General features: G+C 37.8%; 1 protein-coding gene across 2 annotated transcripts in view; it reads left to right on the forward strand.

Annotated features, from left to right (window-relative positions):
• LOC136875696 (QRFP-like peptide receptor) overlaps positions 1-21036 on the forward strand; it is a 146513-nt gene that overhangs the window by 102408 nt on the left and 23069 nt on the right. For both annotated transcript variants that reach the window (XM_067149254.2, XM_067149255.2), the window contains one exon: positions 6360-6483. In XM_067149254.2, coding sequence (XP_067005355.2) covers positions 6360-6483 — 124 coding nt within the window. The remainder of the gene's footprint in view (positions 1-6359; positions 6484-21036) is intronic.

The following is a 21036-nucleotide window of genomic DNA, read 5'->3' on the forward strand; positions in this document are numbered from 1 at the left end:
GTAGTTATGTTTTTAACTTTACTTTATTTATCACTTATAGTGTTAAGCGAGTAGTAAGTTAAACCTATAGTATTGTAAGCCGTAGTGTTAAGTACTGGAAATACTTAAGCTGTGTGCGAACTTGTATATAATGACACTGGATTTAGAAAGTTAGACTAGTAGTATTCCTTGTAATATTTCATTTTCATGGAATTGCTTGTTAAACTCTTGTTCTTATTGTTGATGTTGTTGTAGGATAATTATAGTTTAACTTCACTTTATTATCACTCATAATGTTAAGCTAGTAGTAAGCTCAACCTGTTGTATTGTAGGCCGTAGTGTTAAGTACTGGAAATACTTGATCTGGGTGTGAATTTGTATATGATGATGCTGGATTTAGAATGTTAAACTAGTACTATTTTTTGTAATATTTCCATGGAATTGCTTGTGGTAATCTTGTTTGTTTGTTTGTTTGTTTGCTTGTTGTTGTTGGGTAATTATGTTAGCTTTATTTTATTATTTCACTACTGTAAGTGACCATTGCCACCGGGATATTTGCCATTTGCGATGTAAAATAAAAGTAAGTAAGTAAGTAAATTACTCCAAGTTAAGTACCTACTCTTTAATGAAAATAGTAAACTGCATTAAGAATCAGGAATGTAGTGTATTATGACTACAGAGGATGAAAAGTATTGCGTATGGCAGAAAATAGAAGAGATGTCGTTTTTTATTTCTTCATTATCATATCCACGAAATAAGGATATTATTGACCTTCCGTGCTAAAATAGTTTCAACCTGATACACCATATAACCTTATAATTGACGTTTTACGTGTAGTGCGTGAACGTCAGAGAATTCCAATGATACAATTAGTGTTTAATATCGCTGATGTATCAATGTCATTAATGCACAAATAATTATGTTTCTTACAAATAGACCTCTGTATTACATGTGTCTAGTGTTGACATTTGGTTTTAAATGCTCTGTATTTTCAGATGGATCTCCTTATGTTGTTATTTTAACTTAATATGACATATTGAAATGTGTATGTTATTACTGACAACTTAGTAATACAATATGATAATCAGAAGATTTTGTTTATGGATTACAAGTTTGTTTGCATTCAGCTCAACTGATGTGACGTTCGCACAGCGCACGGAAATACCGTATAATCAGGTTCAACCAAGACCGAATTCAATCCTCAGACCGTAATATATATTTTAAAAAAGCATGGTGGCCGAAGTAGCCGGTTTGCTGGTATTGGCTGACACGAAAATATCACGTTCATATTATGTAAACGGCGGTAATTTAACGTGATAAATGTAACATCATACAGAAAAATCACTTTTACACGTATGAAAACGCTTCGCCAACAAGTACGCACCACAAATAATCAACTAGAATCACATATATTCTACTAGAAAAGAGACCAACAAGCTGATTATTTAGAAATTTCAATTAGTCAAATGACGTTTTCTCTTTGATTTCGCTTCGCTCGATAGGTGAAAATACAAGATAAAACTGTTAAAATTATATTTATGACATCATTTTGAAGGTTTCAAAATAGATTAAGGTGGGAAATTCCTCGATTTATTAGCTCTCCTGAGAAGTATGAAACATAATTTGACGCCTTAGTTTTGAAATGGTGGACAATTTCTTAAATTCAGCACCCAATGAAAGGGAAGTACACCCGAAATAATAATGTTATTGGCTTTACGTCCCCCTAACTACATTTTTTACGGTTTTCGGAGACGTCGAAGTGCCGGAATTTAGTCCCGCAGTAGTTCCTTTACGTGCCAGTAAATCCACCGACACGAGGCTGACGTATTTGAGCACCTTCAAATACCACCGGACTAAGCCAGGATTGAATCTGCCAACTTGGGGTCAGAAGACCAGCGCCTTAACCGTCTGAGCCACTCCGCCCAAGTACACCCGAAATGATTATGTTAAGCCAATGAACGGCCCTGGTAATGTTAACATAATGTTGACATATGGTATAGCAGCACTTCACACAATGATGGTAACCTTAGTAATGAAACGTTCAGACACTAAAGATATAATAGGTCAATGTTTAGAGTCTGCTTGATAACAGATAACCACAGCATGAACCGGAAGGTGTTCATAGTGTAAAACCCTACGTTACAAACCCAGCTAATCCCCCCAAGTCACTATTTCTTCTGTGTAACAGTATACAGATTGCTTCATTTGTCACACTTATAAGTTTTGTTTTATTCCAACATCCAGCCAAGCATTTCCGCAGGCACAGCACAGATTTTTGTAAAATACATTTGCATCTAAATCACTCGACACTTCGAAGCACATAGATACTGACGTTCATGCGTGTCATTGCCACGCGTGCATTTCTTACCTTATTTGTTTTTGAAAAGGCTGTGCCTTTTTTGGGGGGCCGGTATGTTAGAAAAATGTTGCTATGCCATTTTAGGTTTGATTAATTATTCTTCATAAGTTAGCATAAACAAATGAAAATAGTTCAGAGATGGAGATTGTGTTGATGTCATTTTTTCACAGGCAATGCAAGATTACCTTTACAAAAGGAAGTCATTGTATAGAGAGGTATTTCAAAATGTGGGAATGCCTTTAGACGATTATTTTACAAAGAAGACCTAGAATTGTACCATAAAAGTGGAAAATCCCATAAAACATATCGTTTCAAAGAGAACACAGAGTGATCTATTTACAAAAGCGACAAAACTTTGTTTGGTATATTTTCAAAAAAGGCAAAACATAGATTTATGTCTTCAAGGAGGGACACATCAAGACCTATTTGCCTATTGCCACTGTACGCTTCTGATTCAAATTCTTCAGCGAGATGACTAGAAACATGTATTACGATGGATAATTTTCTAAAAGCTAGCAATGCTGAAAATGTAACCCTATCTCGTGAAATAGAATGAAATTCAAATTTAAGTCGGGTAAGAAGATCATATCATGTTGTAAGTTTCACAGAGAATACCAACTGACAACATTATATTGGAATTTCCGGCGGAATTCTTTGTTAGGTTTGCCAACAGATAACCTCACCTTACAAAATGTGCACTTGTTAATACAAGCATGCTGAGGAGAAAAATCAGTCAATGTGGCTGTTAGGGAAAAGAAAGGTGTAGATATATTTCTCACAACGGACGTACCCCAGCTCAACTGGCTAAAAACCGAGTAAAAACACAGAATTGTGCCGTGAAAATAATGGATCTGTACCATTCCATCACAACGTCTCTGAGAAAACAATACGGCGTAACTGACTTTTCTGTCAAGTAGATTATAGGGACATAAAGGCATTTGGAAGACATATACTATTTGAATAGTGTCGATAACACAGTGAAGACTAAAGATAAAATATCGACCATATAACTAGACATATGGTTTGTAAATTTGTAATCGGACAAAATCAACAATTCATCTGATAAAGATTTTGTACTGCCTAAAAAACTATACATCCAGAAGTTGAAAATATTTGATTTGCGTTAATGACAGTATCTTTAACTTAATGTCCTTGTTGGAAGTCTTGTGCTTTGATCAGGAATCACTAAGTAGCAATCTTCTCCCATCCAAAAATTCACCGAGAATTCTTTGTAAAAAAAAAAAAAAAAAAAAAAAAAGACGCTTGTGCTCTTTAGTCATTTTTCATTTTTCCACTCTTGCTCGCTTCATCACAAATTTTCGTTGGAAATATCGCTACTGTTTACCTCAAAACATGCATACCAAAAATATCCTGCGTTCCTTGGAAACAGATGTAACGTTCATTCATGAATAAATTGAGATCTACTGAGTAACTGTTGTGTGTGTGTGAAGCTATACACAAACTTTGATCACTATTCAAAACCCGTTCATTAACACTGTTTTCATCCTTAATAAACATATCCATATTTTCGGCATATTTTGCATGCCTACTGTCCAATAATGTGGTCCTCTTTGCGAGCCATGCAAGTTGTGACATGCCTGGACGAAATATTGTATTCATCATTGAAGTAATTTCAAAGCGCAAACAGGCTTTAAAATTCTCCAGACCAACTGCTCTAGCAGGTTTCGGAGTCCATGCTTGAATGTACCAGTAGTGGTCCACTGATCCATAGTCGCTTGCCACGACAAATTGTGTTTTTACACGCTCTTTTTAACACATCAGGTTTTGGTATTTTATTTTCCTCGAATGGCTTGGTTATAGCATTTTACGAGGCACATATTTATATATCTAAGTTGCAGTTTGATTTTGAACGAATGTAGGTATAATGGTTCATCAGTTTATTGTAAGGATTGCAATTGAGATTATAATAATCTCCACATTCTCCAATGTTACGTCTTCAGTATACCGTGTCACATTTGGTCTTGATACGTTTGGGGTTGATGGTTCGTATTCACTTTGACTCCTAATTCCTCCTTATGCTGGAAATGAAGTTTCACTGACAGAAATACTGGAACTGTTATATCCAAGTTCAGTTTGTTCTCTGCCGTCATAATATCTGTTATATATTCATAGTATTGTATTACGATGACACGTAACAGGCCTGCAAATTGCTCACCGGCCACTCCAATTACATTTTCACGTTCAGATGTACAGTTATGTTCAAGGTACCTTTCCTTCTAGCAGCTTAACAACGTTCACAGAATTAATTGGCTTCGGCCCACTCATACCTGCTGTTATCACCTACCCGATAGAGCGAAGGTGTAACTCGTACTGCCTATACAGTTTCGAAGCAGCGAAACTAGTATGATTTTCAGATGGTGCTTTTGTAAGTAGACGTATGGCCGAGTGCTCCATTCTTGATATACACGTTTTCGGTGGTCAAGTTCGCTTTTGACCTTCATCAACTCAAAATTCCGGTGCATCGACCACAATCAATGTTGAACGAGGGAGATGACCACGGTAATACTTGACTGTGCATTGAGGTCCGTTTCTCTCGAGATGATGCGGGTTAAATGTAGACTCATATTAAAATGGTGGAGCGTTTTGATGTTTTGGATGGCACCGAAGATGACCTTGACCTTTCTATCTTGACTATCTGAATCGTGACTAAAAGTGTATTGTAGTAGTTATGGCAAGAGGAAATACTGTATTTTCTAAGATTACGGTGACAAGAAGCTTGAAGTGAAATTTCGTCAGTCTACTGTAGATGAACAGTGTGGTGATTGTTAGAACAAATAAATTACGGGTTAGAATTTCTTACTACCTAAATAACCCTGTCTTGCCCATGAACTGACTTTCAGTTATTTTAAGAGCATATGCAATAGGTGGATTCAATATAGTAATAGGGGATGTCGCTAATGTACATCGCGCAATAGCGCAATGTATCATTAGTAATGTACTGGAGATCATAGCATTGTCGTTCCTTGCTACATAAAGCTTCCTGCAAGAGTTCTGTAATGAATGGATGGATAGGTGTCGATCAATTCTAGAATAACGTCGACTTCGTGCTTGGAAAATGGGGTTCTTTCTTTGCTTTCAGTTTATGCAGTCTTTAAGATCATGCATGAAGTAGAGGTTATGAATATTAACGAAAACAGACTGGTCGAACAAATTGAAGCACACGTAACAATTGGACATGTCATTCACAGGTGATTATCAAGAGAACTTACATATTCATAGCTAGCTTATCATGTATGTATCTTTACGTGTGATTTCCTTTGTAGACTAATACGATCAAATGCATGGTTATTTGATGGTGTTTTTCTGACTAGCAGTCAACGTTGGTGCGCCGCAGACATATTTTGAATGTGGTTATTCACTGGATTTTCGTTCGTACGGTTTTCTGATCGAGATTAGTGTACTCGGCAAATAGTTTTACAGAAGAATGGCTTTAATAGGTGTTGGTAAAAGTATATTTTTAAAACGTTCCCAGTAGACTTTTAGCTGTTCGAGGTAGGATATTTCCTTCGTCAGTAGTGAAGTACGGATTTTTGAACGTGAGCTCTTTGATCATTGCTTGTTTTAAGTGTGTTCACTTTACCTCAGTGAACTTTTACGCTTAATGTATGTCGCGTTCCTAGTGGAATTACACAGCTACAGCTTGGCATATAAATTTTCGAGATCTATGGACACTAAATATAGACTTTTCAAGTTCTGTCTACCGTCACCCATTATTTTTCTCTTGGCATGGATAAGGTCTGTAGTGCTGCTACCTTGTGTAAATCCGTACTTCGTGTCGATGGGCTCAATACTATGATGTATATATTGGTTGATGATGTGTTCCCATATTTTAAGGGTATGGGAATTTAATTTCACCTCTCTAAATCTTCTACATCCATGAATTCATCCCAATAGAGAATGGAAACACTAAATTCGTAGGAATTATCTTGAACATTTCCATGAAATTATTCAATTCTTTCTTAAGTTCATTTAGAATACGTTTTGATTCCTTCTGTTCCAGGCGAAATTCAATTGTTTCTCGTGGCACTGATGGATACTCAGTGCGTATCAGCAAGCGATCTACCAGACAGCCGAGCTATTTGGGTCGTGACAAAGCAGACGACGATACCAGTACTGTGGTACAAGTGAGTAATAGTTCTCTTCTGTACTGTCCTACTTTAAAAGAATACTACCCGTTGTGGTTGACAGGTTAGTCTTTGTGATTACAGCAGTAACGCCATCTAGCGGAGATGAGTAGCAGCAGAAAAGACAAAGCCCATCTCATCTAGCAACGATGAACACTCAGAGTAATATTATTGTTGACTATTTATCTCATCCGCCAAGCACTGAATATTGACCAGTCCCAATTCGCAGGTCGAGACAGTTTCAACGAGTCACAGTCGACTATCACTGAAATAATATCGAAAAGGGGTTATCATACCTGATGGGCAACTGAATACTATCAATTAAAAAGTGTCTAAGTGCCAAAGTCAAACATTTCATGTTTTCACTTTAAAAGAGTCTGTGTAACAACACAATGCTTATAGCCAAGAAAGTTGGAGGAAGTAGTTTCTAGAACAACCTAAAGATGGAGCTGGTTTTAAAAGGAAGCCCTAGTACGTGTAACAAAACGTGTCGAAGTTACACTTTTCTTCACTAGATACTACTGCCTTCACTATAATCAGAAAACATTGTAAATATTTGAGTTAATATTATAGAATGAAAAAAAGATATTGGTTATTCATATTTAGCTGACAAAAACATCATTATGTTGTAAATATGGTATAAACTGATTTCAAGGATTGTTGAAAAGCTGCAGATACCTTTGTGAATACTAGAAAGTTAAAAATTTCCCATGATTCCTGAATTAGTCGGCGGATTCAGAGAGGGTCTCGGCCCACAAGTGACCACGGCTGGTCGGTGGTCCGACAGCTCTGCACTACGACCGGCCAACCGAACAGAGGAGATGTGACCACGGCTCTACCGTGGCTCTACGCCTCTGTATTTAGTGGAGGGGCTGATCCCCACCGTCTGCTGTCCTCAGAATGGTTTTCTGTGGTTTTCGATTCTCTTGCATTAAGGCGAATGCTTGGACAGTTAGGCCACGCCCACTAACCCCTCACCTTCTCCGAGCATCGCCTTCACCGTAACAAATCTCCTGGCCTGAGGGACGCTGTCACCATCTAGGAGGCCCATCTCCCCCTTCAGGGGAGGAATAGAAGTATTTAGTAGTAATTCTTGGATTAAAACCATAAATGAATATCGTCGAGTTGTTTGTAAGGAAGTTATTTAATGATATTTCTACCTAGATTATCAGCAACATTGCAAACACTAGAAGACGACGGTAAGATCTAGGAACTGTGGAGAAACACCAACTTGAGTGCATAAACCGCATTACAAGTGACAAGAAAAGGGTCTTTGAGACCAAAATAAATCAAGCAATGTAATTACACAGTATCACGGCGAAGGTTTGTAGTTTCGTGTGTACTAAAATTGTGACAATAACAATTACAAATATAAGTTTGATAACGAATGTTGAGACATTGATTAGTTACAAGAACATGGTACACTGATTCATTCTTAGTTTTCATTCGTGTGTTTTGTACTGAAGTAGTTTTCTTTGCTGATATTCCTTCTTGATATGTTTTTATGTGTCTACTTCTTATCAAACTTGTGTGCTAATTCTTTTTTTAAACACCGGGCGCGTTGGTCGTACGGTTAGGGTCGCGCAGCTGTGAGCTTGCATCCAGGATATAGCGGGTTCGGACCCCACTGTCGGCAGCACTGAAGATGGTTTTCCGTGGTTTCCCATTTTCACACCAGGCAAATGCTGGGCTGTACCTTAATTAAGGCCACGGCCACTTCTTTCCCACTTCTGGGTCTTTCCTATCCCATCTTCGCCATAAGACCTATCTGTGTTGGTGCGACGTAAAGGAAAGAGCAAAAAAATTAAAATTAAAACGTTTCCAAGTAATAAAACTTGTTTTTATGTTTTTGTGATTTTATATTGTGGCACTTAGACATTTCTTTAAAAATTATAGAACTCTTTGGATATTATCAAAAGTGATTCCCAGTTATTTATGATTTGTAACCTGACGCGTAGTATTTGCAAGGCATTGAATAAATAAAATATGGTTGGCAATTACGAAGAGAGTTGCTGAAGCGACATTATCACATTGGCATGCAATAAATAATATTATACAAAGTAACTAGTTATTTTGATTTTATTAATATTGTGTGTTAAGCAATTCATTCAGGAAATAGTCTTACCAATGACGAACTCATGGCTCCATATTATCAACAAGATGAAACACCCCCTTATTATTACCACTGACAATTTTTAGCAGCTTAGGACACTTTACTTCATCACAGTTTTTTTTTTTTTTTTCCAGCTGTGTGATATTAGGGATTTCAACTCCCCGTGCCTTGAGTGCTGTTAGTGTAATAATAAAAGTAACAACGATAACAATAAAACTGTCAAGAAAATGTTTCAAAATATAGATGTGACTTATTCTATATCCTTTATTTTTCCGATATTCTTCGAAAGAAGGTTCATTTACGTTCGCTTCTCATTTCACTGAGTAGGGGCTAATTGCCACACGGTTCTGCAGCTTATCAAACAAACATGGCAACAACCGCCACCACCGCTAGTTAATTTCTTACCATGATGACTGAAAAATACTTCTACGTCATCGATGATGGCTGCTGATTGATTTTGTAATAATAATTTAAATTCATGATGCTTCCATTATTGTACGCTTTACGGTACAAATGTTTGGAAACCACATTTTATGTAATTTCCATAATTGAAGACCATCCCGGAATAAGGGTGTAATCAACATTTATCTGTAAATTTTCAGGAGAGAGGACATCACTTTCCCTACGGCCAGGGACCTCACTCTCCCTGGACGAGAACCTGGACTGCCGGGAAATCATCCCTCCAATGTCCCGACCCCTATATCCTCCCCTTCAACAAACATTCATAATTCAGGGTCAACTTGTAGGTGAGCCCCTGAATCCCAGACATTCCCTCCAAGAAACTCACACCTCATCATATCAAGCATCTCATGCCCCGCCAAGAATTACCTCTTTCCAGATACCAAGTCTAAATCCTCACTTGGTACAACCGAGGCGGTGTGCCAACAACTGCACATAACAGATGCTGATTATTTTTCAAAATTCAACACCTAAATGCCGATTCTTCATTTAACACCCGTAATTGCTGCTATTTTTTAATACGCAAAAATAGCAAGCTGCTAACTTAAGTACGATGTAGCGTTGCAGATCTCCGAAAGCAACATCAAGCTAGGCAAGCCCTAAATACTAATAGGGTGGGCAATATCGTACACACAACATCTGTGCTAGCCATGTCACCGAATGGGCAACGTGCCTTAGGCAACTAACACATTTACAAAATCACTATCACATACTGATACACCACACAGACAGTTAAGCAACATTGGGAGTGGTCACCCACTGGATGGGTGAACACAACAAAAACACACACACACACACACACACACACGGACACATAAATTCTCTGCAACACGAAATCAATCAACATATGAAAATCTAAAACACAACAGATAAATTACTTATATTAACAGAACACACAACAGAAAACTAACACAAAAGGCCGACGGAGACACCGGTATCGACACAACACAAACATCTATCTCTTCGAGATAGGTGAAACATACTGAGACCTAGGGTAGAGAGGACCATTAGTTTTGGAGTTTATTTCATGGTATACCCTACTTGAGCCAATTGTATATGCAAGTGTATAAGTGAGATCATCTATTAAAACAATATTTTATTGTTACTACTTAAGTTTTTAAAAATAATGTATGAATCGAAAGTGATACCATGGAAAATAATTTCAAAATATGTCTTACGTTTTTAAGTAACATAAGAGAAATCTTGTACATGCACTTGGAACGCAAATTATAGCAAATAATATTAGTGTAATAATAAACATAATAACAATAAAACTGTCAAGTAAATGTTTCAAAATATAGATAGGACTTCGTCTATGCCCTTTATTTAAATGATCTATTACAGGTGGTGGTAAACTGATACAAACACTGTCCACCATCCTGACTAATGTTCCATCCTTACACCAAGGAGAACGAAGTTCTGCTTGAGGTGTGATGATACATCCTATTTTTAGTGAAATCTCATCTTTCAAACATATGTTGGTTACATCCTTATTCCGGTGAATTCTTCAGTTATTGTTATTGTTTAGGCAATGGTAGTAATTCCAAAGATATTTGACAGTTAAAAAAATAAATATCGAGAATACCTCCGTTGATATTCCTCTCGAGGTAGAAACGCTTCAAACAGAAATATCGGGTATTATACTTCACACATTTTTATTGTATATATAACTTTTTAAATATTGAGTTTTATTATAACTGATGAATGTCTTTCATTCCATTAGTGTCTTTGTATGTTACTTTTCTTTTTCTGTCTTTTTCTTTGTACCTTCATGCTAAAGATGACCTCAAGTAAGGTCGAAACATGTCTTTTTTTATGTAATGTTTTAGACAGACCATTTAAATGGTAACACCTTTGTATTGAAAGGGTGGACAATATCCTTGTAAATTTATTTTAAGACCTTCTATATATATTCAAGTCAATACGGAACCGATGATGAAATTTATTACCTGTAACCTTTATATTGTGTTATTTTTTCTGTACAGGAAATATTTACAGAGAATATGACATCTCCCCAGTTTTTCTGTGCAGCAAATATTGACAGAAAAATATAAAATCTCCACGTTTGGCGCCATTATATTACTATGCTACTGTATACTAATAAAAGTGTAGAAACTAATCCACATATCTACCAAAATAGATAATAGTCTCATCTTCAGTGATGACGAGATAAAACGATCCTTCCACAAGCGAGACAAATTCATCATTGTATTTCTGGTCGTAGCAGTTCTTCTCATAATATCAGCACAGCTACCTATGTCTACAATTACTGAACCACGGTACAGGTTGCTTTGAGATGATTTCCAATTCTTTGAAGATGCCTGTACTGGATTACTTTGGTCTTATTCAAGTTAATTTGCAGTCTCATTCAAGCACTCGCATTTTTGATCCGATTAATGAGCTCAGTCATTTTCGTTTCATCAGTGTCGATGAGTGCAGTATCGTCTACAAAATGTAGGATTCTTACCACGAGAATGAAATCCAGATTCTAATTCCTTAAGTGCTGCTGTCATGTGTTATCACCATAGGTTTCAATGAACACGGGTGAGAGTAGACAGCCTTCAAAGTGACCATTCTGGATCTCGAAATTTCTAGACAGTATGGTATTTATTATGACCGTATTTAAGTTTGCTATATACAGATTAATTTGTTATCATCCAGACCAAATCCGCGGAAACTCCTATATCCAGCAAAATTGCCACATTTTGGAAGACCTTCTGGTAGTTTAAAAATGGTGTCAAATTTCCTCTGAGAAAATCAACTGGTCCTAAATATGTTTTTCAAAAACAGACTGATAACGATTAATTTATTTGCAACTAACGAATCGTTTTCAAGAGACATCTGTATGTAATTTGGAAGTCGACAAGTGTAGGATTCAGGGGGAAGCTGACTAAGGGCCCATAAAATTACCACAATTGAAATAGCAAGTTCTCTAGACTATATAAGATGAGGCTTCTTTGATAAAATAGCCTACAATATGCATGGCCATCCATCAATACTTCACATCGGAGCCTGCACGGTTGCTAGGTAACATCACGTCACAAAGTTTGTATCGTTGATTTCATCACGCAAATTTTCAGATGAAGCCTAGCCATAAGGCATATTTATGTCAAAAGCGAAGGTGGTTTCACTGAACCTGTGATATTACGCGTACTCACAATATATAATAACATCTTGGACTTCCCTGGCGACGAATTCACTATTACTAGAATCAGACAACATCATTTCATCACCTCGCCATCTTATTCACGATCCATCTTGAAAATTTTTAATTTTGTTTTGTTATTCCGCTGTGCCAGTGCAAATCCACAATAAGTACAAATATATCTATTTTTGCTTCTTTCTACAGTAGTTGGTGTATTTTAGTGTGATCTCGATGTAAAAGTGGGAAAATTGCTATATGTATAACATTAAGGCCTTGATGTAATTTTTTTTTTTTTTTTTTTTTTTTTTGAAGTTCAATGTAGAACAGCGTCATCTGCAGATGCATCGGTTTTACACTGGAAATCGAAGGAGATTTCATTCATCTTTAGTGCAAGATCACCATATCTGCAGTTATCGCGGTTTTGCATGGTCACAGTTTAGAACCTTTAGAAAACTTCAGACCCCTTAATTCTCATTAATATGATTTTTACAGATATCATGTTTTCTTAAATCCAAGATTGTCTTACGAGCCAAAGCTTATCAAATGTGGACGTTCATTGACTGATTCACAAGAAGATGAAGAAAATAATACTTCATAAATTCTTCCATATTCTACGGAATTTAAAAGTGGTTTCACTCGATAGTGATTCATCCCTTGCGGCCATCCGTGGAAATATCAGATTCAGTGCAGTAGTGAAACACTCCCATAAATTCACATACGACCTAGTAATAATAATAATAATAATAATAATAATAATCAACAAAAGCAATATCAAATGTTTTCATTCCTCCGCTGAACGGAGAGGTGGGCCACCTAGAAGGTGGCCAGGAGATTGCGGGTGGATTAGTTAGGAGTAAGCAATTTTTTGGGACAGGTAAGAAGTGAAGTGAAGAAGTTAGCAGGAGCGAAAGTGTGTTTACCGACTTCTTGGCTAAGGGTTTGGACTTTACTGAGGACAGAGAGAGGATGCAATTTACAACATAGATTTTCTTGACGTCATATAGACTTTCATATAGTGAATACAAAAACTTAAGTGCATGTGTCCAAACCGAAACTAAACATGAAATTGAAATAAAGCAAGTGGCATTCATTGATATAATATATGAACAGTGTCTTTTGTATTTCATTATTATTCACTTTTATTGCATGCCCAACCCTTTCCCCGTTTCTCTACGGGGTCGGGTATGAAGTACGATAAATATTTTACGACATGATATCCTTCCTGACGTCATCCTCATTAGAGGAGTTAATGAGATGAAATGAATGACATGACTGTAACGGTAATATATGGTAGCTTGGGTATGGGTATGAATGTCGTATTAGGGTAAGTATGTACACTCAGAATAATCTCGCAATACACCAGAGTGGAAATGGTAAGTCAAAATACCAACAAAACAAACACGATCATAGAAGAATATAACTAAGTCATGAACTTGGACACTAGTCCGACTAACGCAGTAACATAAACACCAATCTATGCAAGTGATGGCATGCCACGAAAAAGATTTACAACTCTCCAGAAAAATCCATACATGCACAAGTACTCAGATTTCAGTTTTCAAAGAGAAGGATTTCAGCAGAGCGCATAGGGAAGCATTTTACTGTGTCCATTTTTTTTCAGAGGAACCCGAGGTAAGTACAGATAATTAAAGGACATGGAAATGCGCGTGATAAAAAATCAGGGAAAATGAAGGAACAGTTTTTTCATAACAATAATATATTAGCACAAACACCAAGAAGGATTTTTACAAGCCAAAGAAAGTGAAACAGATAATAAAGAATCCAACAATATTTTAAAGATTAGATACTTCTGATTTCCAAAAAACATATGGGACGACCATTTAACAACACTAATTTCAATTTAAAGAAAACAGACTCGAGGTAAGATGAATTTTTCAATAGTTTACATTGGGAGTATCCTACAAAACGGTAAACAGATATTACCCATTAATACGAAAATTTTAAGAAAGTTTGAAAGGCATTAGGCCACTGTACAATAGCAAAAGTAGAAGAAAAGATAAAACCCGGGACAGGAACATGGGGAAAAAGATAAGGACGTGAAAGAGAACAGTACCTAAGGCTGGCAACAGGGATTAGGAAAAATAGAACCTACAAGCATTGATGGAATTCAAATTTTCAAACAGAAGCTAGGCGTTAATAAAATTGCAATTAGTCCTATTCTTGCATTTGTTCACCAAGTCTATTGGAATCCAGTGGTTAATATCACAGTAATTACTCGACGTAATTGAAAGTCAAATTTTGAAAAGAGATCGTAATGCAGTTGCAAGAAAAACACCACTGTCAACAGCTCAGACTGGCAATATTATTTGCGTGAACAGTCATGTGTAGCCAGTACGGCATGATGAAATCAGGAAGTGCAGCATTAAAAAGAAAGTGAAGTGTGGCAAGGGAAAATAAATTTAAAGTTCGCTCACCCGTCCAGCAGTCCTTGAGCTTCAATCATGAACATTCAACACCATTTAAAAGAAAAACATTGCACACGGACCAGCCGCTAGCGTAAGTAAAATAAAGTCCTCCCTCCACACAAGTCGTCGTCTTCATCCAACTCACCGATCAAGCCCAGAGCAGGCCTTATTTATATTCCGATGGAAACGTCCAGAAAAGACGAGAGCAGACGGTACATATTGCACACCGAGGCGGTGGGGGAAGAAAGGAGGGAGGGTAAGCAGCACGAACAGTACAAACTGGACGGGCGAAGAGAGTACACACACACAGGTTAGTAGCAGCATGTCAAGCGTAGCAGACGTAGAATCACGTAGAATAGTTGAAAAATTTGGAGCACGTTATATGACATATGATAGTATGAAGGGACAGGGAGAAGCCCAATGTCAGCATATAGCCTACTCCTGTCGAACAGCACCAAGAGGTCTGCTCAAGGCTTTACGTCCCCATCCGAAGGACGAATCACCATCACGGCATCATATGACCTCCTCCATATGGCCACTGCAGAAAGGTTTGGAATTTAATACAGACTTTTGGCACTCAGTCGTGTGATTAGAAATTGTATACCACCACCTCTCCTACCCTAGTGGCCAACATTTTGATGGTGAAAACGTTTTCCACCAATGAGACTCGAACCGGCTAACTACATAGGCTTGAAGCCTTAATGATCAAGGTGACCTATTATTTTTCACTTTAATTAATTTTTCTTTTTCCAATTACTCTTGAAGGTAAAATTATCATATTTCTTCTTTTCTCTTTTTTTTCCTTTTTTGCTTTTTGACTATAAGCAATGTTTATATGTGTCCAAATCAGGACAATACACGCTTTTTTCTGACTATGAACACATGTGCAATATTTACATGAGACCAAACCAGGACAATAGAGGCACTAAAGATTTGATAGATATATTTCTACATTTCATTGAGTTGATAAATATACACCACTGATGTTGCAAATGGAGTGGATGCCTCGGGGGTACGGGTTGTAAGTGATATATATGGAGGAATGGCCTGGCAGCAGGATATAGCTTAGGGTTCAAGCGGCGTGGAATAGACGTGTTTTGAATGTGATGTTTGAAAATGCAGATATAAGATTTGATTAGCGATGGCTTGAAGATCTTTGAGGACGAGCAGGTGACTCTAGGGATGGATATTGTGAAGAGCTATCGTGACGAAGCGTACTAGAATTTCAATGGTAGTTGGCGAATAGTGAATAGGTTGGACCACTAGCTCTAGTTTGTCCGTTGGTGGTGATGGACGGGCTTTGCAGCGTCTTGAATAGGTAGTATGTTGCTCACCGTATTGTTGCAGAGTGGCGGTGCACTTGGAGGTAGGACGTGGTTGAGCAAAGTATCCGCAGACTGGATGGTCTGCGTTACAGTACAGTGTGCTGTGGAGGTTATATGCAAGGCAGTGCATACACCAAATTGACTGTGGTGGCGGAGCTCTTGAGGATTCCACTTTGTGATGGTGACGGTGATTGGATAACCCCACTCGCGATGACTCAGAATGGGGAGGCGAATTCGTACCATAAAAGTAGCTCCAGCCGCATTCTTGATTCAGAAGGACTTCCTCATACAAATCACTAATAATGGTTTCCTCGGAGATGGTAGGATCTACTCCCCAGATCATACAACTAGCAAGGTTGAGCGGGTGGTGGTGGCAATGGAGTCTTGATGACTGGTTGTGATAGTGATGAGCTTAATACAAACTTAGCCAATCTGATGAGCTACATCGGATTTTTGTCAGCATCTTCGCAGTTGACCTTCAGGATTACCCCCCTGGAGGTTGGCCGGACATCAGCGACTTCTTCCCACTAAATTTTGTAACGTTGAAGTTGGCGAATTCAGAGATTGGCTTAAGAAGTAAATATGAATGAATGCCAGAAGAAGTTGTATGAAGAGCACGGAAGCTTGTTAAGAGCCGCCGTGTTCCTGAAGAGTCTGGTGCAGAAGCGCTGGAGATATGTGAGGGAGATGGAGGAGGCTGTTCGTCTGACGATAAAGTAGTGTTAATATTAGCTAAGAGATGTCCACAGCGAGACTGTGACTAGCTGGCTCAGCTTCAGGTCACCGTTTGCGTGTTTATATTGCACCCGTTCAGGTGCTGGCGCCTCTGGAAGGTAACAGGTGCGGTACGACGGGTCGGCATAGCTAGGCATCACAGCCATATCGTGGGGGTTGACTGATGAGAAGGCGGTTGGCGTGTAAGGTGTGTTCGGGTACATCTTAGCCGGTACTCCAGGACTGAGAAATGGCTGGAACGGCAGATGAGTATGTGTCGTGGAGTGAAATCCCGCAGCAATGCTTCAGTCCACCTGGCCGTGAAGGTATCAAAATCAGTGAAGTCACTTGCAGCGCGCGGCGTAGCACAGTGTTGGAAACCGGTCGCTAGTAGGGCTGTACTTGGCGAAGGATGGGCACGACGCGTAAGTCCTGCACGGAAAGAATACATTCCAAGTGCTGAAAAGTGGAAAATTATCGCTTCAGTAGTGTCATCTAAAAGTGGAAAATTATCGCTTCAGTAGTGCCATCTAGGAGTTACGCGCAGAAGGAATAGTTATCCATCTTACCAAGAGATGGACACCTTGTGCACATTACAAATCAATAGATACTTTTAAGAAAATGCTACAGTGACTAATGTAGTATTAAGAATTTGTGTTCACTCAGTATACTCTGCAATTAATGCATTGTTCAGAAAATGTACAATTCATTCAAGGAATTGATACAAAAGATTGTACGTGGTGAAATTGAGTGTCCCCACACTTATCGTGTGGGTGAAGAAACGTATCTTATACCCTGTTCAGTGCATTCCCACTGTTTGAATTGTAAATTAATGACAATACTGAACATTTCCTTTCATGTTTAATACATGTATTGCTTTCAGATTTCAATAAACAATTGAGAATCGTATCATTTCCTATTATCCTTCTTATACATCGTGTTTTGTTTACAAATTGGATGTTTCATTTCATATCTCGTAGCTTAGTCTATATAGCCATCAAGGACCTGCTTTCATCTTCCATCAATATATTAAAATCATTGATCCCTCTTCCTCCACTGAACTATTCCAGCTCCTTTAATTTTCTGCTAATGTAATAAAAATCTAGTAATATATCCTGGCTGTTTTCCCTTTCCACTTACGTGTCAAAGATAGTTGGTATCTCTTTTCGTATTTGAAAAATGCTGACAAGTTTCAATGTTCCACGAAGATATAAAGATGTTATAATATATTTTTTCTCGGCTGATATATCTACATGTTTTTCACTTTATGGTAACGTATGCTAACCCTCGACATTTCAGTATTTATGAGCGGTTAGCTAATAATCAAGTTCCTACATTCCAATAACTGCAATTCAAGTCCCCGGCGTAGTTTAGACAGAAATACTTTTGAGAAATTATTGTAAACAACCTCATATTTTTCAACATTTAAGGACACTTTTATTCTCCGTCCCGCGGAGTAGGGAAAATATTAGTAATCCACCATCTGTAAAGATCACATAACCGCATTTCAGCTGAGAATTGTAGTGTAGATACAGTATATTAGATAGTATCTTGCCTGTTAAATTCGTGTGTATTTTTTGTGCAAACGGCGGGTTTCATTTCTATTACAGCATAGTAGAACAAAGTAGTACTAATATTAATCTGTCTACGTGTTTAACTTTGTTGGTAATCTTTGAGTACCGTACCTACCGGTAGTTCTTGTGAATATCTAAATTTAGGCCTAATTGGAATTTTCATTTCTATTTGTGCTTAGTAAGAAGCTAAGATACGTCCGAACGTAGTTTTAACATTATTGTAGTGTAGTATAGTAACTTATTAGAAATTAGAGTGCCTATTCTATAATTTTGAGTAGTTTTGCGAATTTCGAACTTTAATGGTAATTTTCTTTTCTGTTTTTGCTTGGTAATAACCTGTTGTAATTAGAATACGTCTGAACGTAGTTTAAAATTATTGTAGTGTATTGTAGTATATGTACTTAGTCTGAACGTAGTTTAAAATTATTGTAGTGTAGTATAGCATCTTATTAGAAAGTAGTGTGTTTATTCTATTACTGTGAAATATTTGTATAGTATAGTACCGTTTCTGTGGTATCTGCAGTAACTCTCTTACTAAAATTCTGTTGTTGTAATTAGGGTAGACTTAACTGCAGTTAAGAATTGTATAATTCTTGTGTATTATTCTCTGTTTCCAGTAATTAACAGCAATATTCATCGTGTTAGCGTGTTGTAGGAATAAAAATAGTAAAATTAAGTAGTATTGTAGTGTAGTAGTAGCCTATATTAAATAACTTACTGTTGTGTGTTCTTTGTGAACTAACCTAGACAATATTTCTTTCCTTTCATTTTTATTTTGAACAGAATAAGTTATCTTATTTTTCCTTTTCTTTTCATTATTTAGTTAAAAATGCCTAAGCAGTGCAAGTGTAGGAACTGTGGATGTGGCCAGGCATTAAGGAGTATGAGGGAGGAGTTGGAGAGCTTGAGGGAGATAATTAGGATACTCTCAGAGGACAGGAAGGAAAGTAGGCCTCCAAACAATGTACAGGATACAGTAGGTGTAATAGAGGGATTGGAAGGAAATGTGGGAATTGTGGAAGACAGGTGGTCTAATGTTTTAAGGGGAAGGAGATTGCAGGCTAAGGGCTCTATTCAGGATCAAAATTCAGGACAGGTGTCGGTGAGAAATCGGTACGAGTCACTGCAGGCAGAACAACCGAGGGAAGATGAGGAACAGAGAACTGTTGCCGAGAAGTTTGGAAGTAGGAGAAAAGGAAGAGGTAGGAAAGGGAAATGTGGAGTAGTGGATATGAAAAGACAGGTGGAACAGGGTCATGGAATGGAGAAAAGGGAGGAGGAAGTAGCTTCTGCAGCTGTCAGGAAAGATAGGACTGACCAGGAGGGGAGGGGATCAAATGAGGTGGGTAGGGTTGAGTACGAAGTTCCAAATTTCTTAGTATGTATATTCCTTGTATAATTATTAACTATTACTCACCTGTACCATACTAACATCTCTCATTTCATTACCACACTTCACTTTATAAATTATAAATCCATAAGATTCTTACTGTTAAAATAACATGTTTTAGGATTTCGCCAAGAGTTGTTTATGCTTTAATATGGCTGATGATGATCCCTAGGTGGGTCGAAACTAGTTCCATGTAATTTAAAATATTGTAAATACATCTTAGTATTGAATAGGTGGAAATCTCTACTGTGTTATTATTCATATGTTATTCTCAGTTCAATACGGACCAACAACATGAAATTCATTTCCCCTCATATTGAGAGGAGATATCAAGGAATGACACACGCTACTATTTAATTATGTCAACTCACTGAAAAGGCATAAATAACACCAAAACCTTCACACACAAATACACGTACTCTTATGGCAGAATCAGTAGTTCTCAGGTTTACCCGCTAGAAAGAGCTCTAATAGCTGTCCCTCGATATCTCGCTGAATGTCGCGTATTGTCTCTACTGTATTTGTTTCTAGCACGGGCACTGCGTCCGGCTCCATGGCTAAATGGTTAGCGTGCTGACCTTCGGTCCAGAGGGTCCCGGGTTCGATTCCAGGCCACGTGGGGACTTTAACCTTAATTGGTTAATTCCAATGACTTGGGGGCTAGGTATGTGTGGCGTATTCAGCATTAAAAATCATCCTAGGTAAGGCCCTCATCTTCACAGACACGCAGATCAACTGATAGGCCGTCTAAGAGAAAAAGACCCGCACCAGGCCTCTCCAGAGGCCATACGCCATTATTATTATTATTATTATTATTATTATTATTATTATTATTATTATTATTATTATTATTATTATTATTATTACTGTACTTACGGCGGGCAAGGTTTGACACCCGTGGTCTACCAGATAGAAAGATGAGGGTGAGATCAAACCCTGGACACTCACTGCCCAGCAGAGGAAAGGAAAAGGCCTGTGTTCAGCACTCGACGTCAACAGGCTAGAGAAGAAGAAGACAGAAGAAGAATATTTGGAATTGAATTTAATATTTCCCATCATGAGCTAGTTTTTTAACAGTCATATAGTTATGTATTTGTCATTCATTACCTTCCTCTACCACTTTCTTGCACACCTAAGTGGTTGCGGGTGTGACCTAAGTAGCATATTTATATTTGGCCCTATTTTATGGCAGGATGCCCTTCCTGGCGCCAAACCTATGTGGAGGGATGTAATCAGTATTGCATGTTTCTCTGGTGGTTGTTATTGTGGTGCGTTATCTGAATATGAAGATGAGAGTGTTGGAACATACACTAACACCCAGCAAACAACGAGCCATAAGAATTAATCAGACGCGATTAAAATCACCGCCCCGGCCGGAAATTCAACCCGGGACCCTCTGGCCATTCA

Source organism: Anabrus simplex, chromosome 6 (genome assembly GCF_040414725.1).
Source record: "Anabrus simplex isolate iqAnaSimp1 chromosome 6, ASM4041472v1, whole genome shotgun sequence".
Lineage (NCBI taxonomy): Eukaryota > Metazoa > Arthropoda > Insecta > Orthoptera > Tettigoniidae > Anabrus > Anabrus simplex.